The sequence below is a fragment of the Merops nubicus genome, unplaced genomic scaffold (genome assembly GCF_000691845.1).
Source record: "Merops nubicus isolate BGI_N331 unplaced genomic scaffold, ASM69184v1 scaffold24375, whole genome shotgun sequence".
In the NCBI taxonomy this organism is placed as follows: domain Eukaryota; kingdom Metazoa; phylum Chordata; class Aves; order Coraciiformes; family Meropidae; genus Merops; species Merops nubicus.
The window spans coordinates 1-2,780 of record NW_008607945.1 but is presented as its reverse complement, the minus strand read 5'-3'; the positions used below and the strand labels follow the sequence as shown (position 1 = coordinate 2,780).

General features: G+C 56.1%; 1 protein-coding gene across 1 annotated transcript; it reads left to right on the top strand.

Annotated features, from left to right (window-relative positions):
* Window positions 1-1,842: 1,842 nt before the first annotated feature.
* LOC103772793 (myelin-oligodendrocyte glycoprotein-like) lies at window positions 1,843-2,755 on the top strand (the record flags this gene model as incomplete). The annotated part of the gene is made up of 2 exons (XM_008940136.1): window positions 1,843-2,190; window positions 2,722-2,755. Coding segments are annotated over 2 exons (382 nt in total), but the record flags the coding sequence as incomplete, so codon positions are not given.
* Window positions 2,756-2,780: the final 25 nt, after the last annotated feature.

Here is a 2,780-nt window from a genome sequence, read left to right as displayed (position 1 = left end):
GGACTCCAGAGCTGCCCCAGCACTGCAGGGGGGTCTCACAGAGCTGGCAGAGGGGCAGGATCCCCTCCCTGCCCTGTGCCCACACTGCTGGGGGACAGCCCAGGCTGGGGGGGCTCCTGGACAGCTCCTCACCCCAGCACCCCCAGGGCCTTCTCCCCAGGGCTGCTCTCCAGCCCCTCACCCCCAGCCTGGGCTGGGACCGGGGGTTGCCCTGACCCAGGGGCACGACCTTGCCCTTGGGCTTGTCAAACCTCCTGAGGTTCACACAGACCCACGTCTCCAGCCTGTCCAGGTCCCTCTGGCCAGATCCCATCCCTCCAGCACATCGACTCAGCCTGGTGCCTTCTGCAGATCCTCTGAGGGTGCCACAGTCCCACTGTGCCTCTCACTGACCCAGCCCTGGCCCCAGCCCCGCCCCCGAGGAGTGCCACTGTCACAGCTCCACACGCCTCAGCCCTGGCCAGAGCAAAGCCCTGCTGGGAACCCCACAAAGCAAACAGAGACTTTCGGTTTTGAGTAGCAGCAGCACAGGAGGAAATGAGTCACAGGCTGGGACACAGAGCAACTTGTCAGACAGGCAAATGCTCCTCTCTGCTCGGGGTGACCCCTCCAGACACGCCGGGTGACAACCGAGCAGCTCCCACCCCAGCCCCCAGCCCAGGGAAGAGCTCAGGGCCACAGGTATGTGACGTCTGGGGAAGGGGAAGGTTGAATTGACTCTAGCCTGGGTTATCGTGGCTTTTGCTTTTTGTTTAGTCCAAGCCAGGACTAAAGCAGGAAGTGATGAGAGGTTTGGGGGTGGTTCAGGGCAAGGCCAGGTCCCATCTTTGGCTGGATGTGGAGTTAGTGTTGAATTAAGCTGCAGCTCCACGTGCATTTGCTCTGGGTTTCTCCTCCTCACCCTGTGCCTCTCCATCTTTTTCTTCCAGCTGGTTAAGGAAAGCAGGGTCTCCATAGTGCAACAACAGCCTCATGGCACTGGAGGAGATGTTGCAGTGTCCCTGGGAAATTCCCACAGTTTTTTACACCAGTCAGGTGCTCTCTATGCAAAGCACTGAGTAAAGTCGGGCTGATGAAAATGATTGGCATCTGAGGCTCTTCCCTAGACATTAGAAGAAGGGGCTGTGATCAGCAGTGTAACCCTTTAAAAGTGATTTCTGCCCTTTTTCTGCATTCCCTTGTCTCTCCTCCCTGTTGCCCTTTCCCTCTGCATCCCCATCTCCAGGTCGTGCTCCAGTGAAGAGGATGCTCTCCAGTTTCCACCTTATGGCTTTCCTCACACATGGTTTGGTTTTACGAGCTCAGGAGCTGCACTCAGGTAGGGATCCCCCCCGCTCCTGCTGGTCCCTGGGGCTTTGCTTCCAGCTTGGATATCTTCCTGGCTGCCAGAGCAGCAACACCCCATGAACAGCAGAGCATTGAGCAGGGTCAGGCCCTTTGCCACAGACCTTGTCCCCTTCTGAGAGCCTCAGCATCCCTCTGGATCCTGGCTGGTCCCTGTGGCCAGGTCAGCACAGGCATTCACAGCTGACTTGAACGGTACCTTGGAAAAAAAACTCATTTTGCTTTTGTTTTCCTTCAACCAGAAACCACTTTCTGTGTAAGCCGAGTGACCGGCTTATTAATAAGCACTTTGTTTGTTTTGTTGGGTTTTTTTTAGTTTCCAAAGATGCCCAAAGAATCTGAGATGTTTTCCTTTTCTCTTGTAGTAGCTGCAAATAGCTGAGGGTATTTCAGTTTCGGTTATACCCAGACTGCTTTCCCTTTCTCTGCTGGTTTCCCAAGCTCAGTCCCTGCAGCAAACTCACCATCATTCCTTCTTCCCCCGGGGGTTTCTCCCAGCTCAGCTCCAGGTGGCAGGACCCTCGGGGCCCGTGTCCGTGGCCCTGGGGGAGGACGTGGTGCTGCCCTGCCACGTCTCCCCCGCGCAGAGCCCCGGGGACACGGAGGTGACCTGGTTCCGGGAACACTTCTCGCCCTTCGTGCACCGCCACAGGGGGGGTCAGGACCTCTATGGGGAGCAGATGCTGCACTACCAGGGGCGCACCAAGCTGCTGAAGGACGACCCGACCAGGGGCAGCGTGGCCTTGAAAATCTTCCGTGCCCAGCTGTCTGACAGAGGGAACTACACCTGCTTCGTCCGCCGCCACACCCAGTACGACGAGGCCGTGGTGGAGCTGAGGGTCACAGGTCTGTGCTCTGTGCTCCAGGTACCTCTAATTTACCTGCTGCTCGCCAGCGCTCTTCTTCCCCATCCTTCCTCCCAGAAGCCATTTCAGGCAGTTGTTTTGGAAATAAGCTTTTATTAAATCCTGCCATTGAAAATACCAAGAATATCTCAGTGGGATGAAGTTGCCTACTGAGCAGCCGTAAGGAGCTCGTGAGGTGTGCTGTGCACTCCAGAAGTGTTCTTGATATTGTTTTCTTTCTAGAAGTGGGTGTAAGAAAAAAATCTGGCATCAGGTAATGAAGTAAGAATGTCTTGGTTCATGGTTTTATATTTTAATATCCAGGCCTGCAGGTTGTTTTGCTGCAGTAGCAGCCTCCAGATCTTTGAGCTATATGAAAAAGACTGCAAGGAATGTCCTGGCTCCAGCTGGCACCGAAAACCCCCTGGGGTTTGTCGATGCCAGAGTTTATCCCCTCTTGCAGAGGAAGAGCCAGGAAGAGCCAGACCTCTTTCCCCTCCACCATTCACCCGGGATCTCTCTCTTCCCGCAGCCAGCGGCTCCGCCCCGCTCATCCTGCTGGAGCAGTACCAGGACGGGGGCATCCGGGTG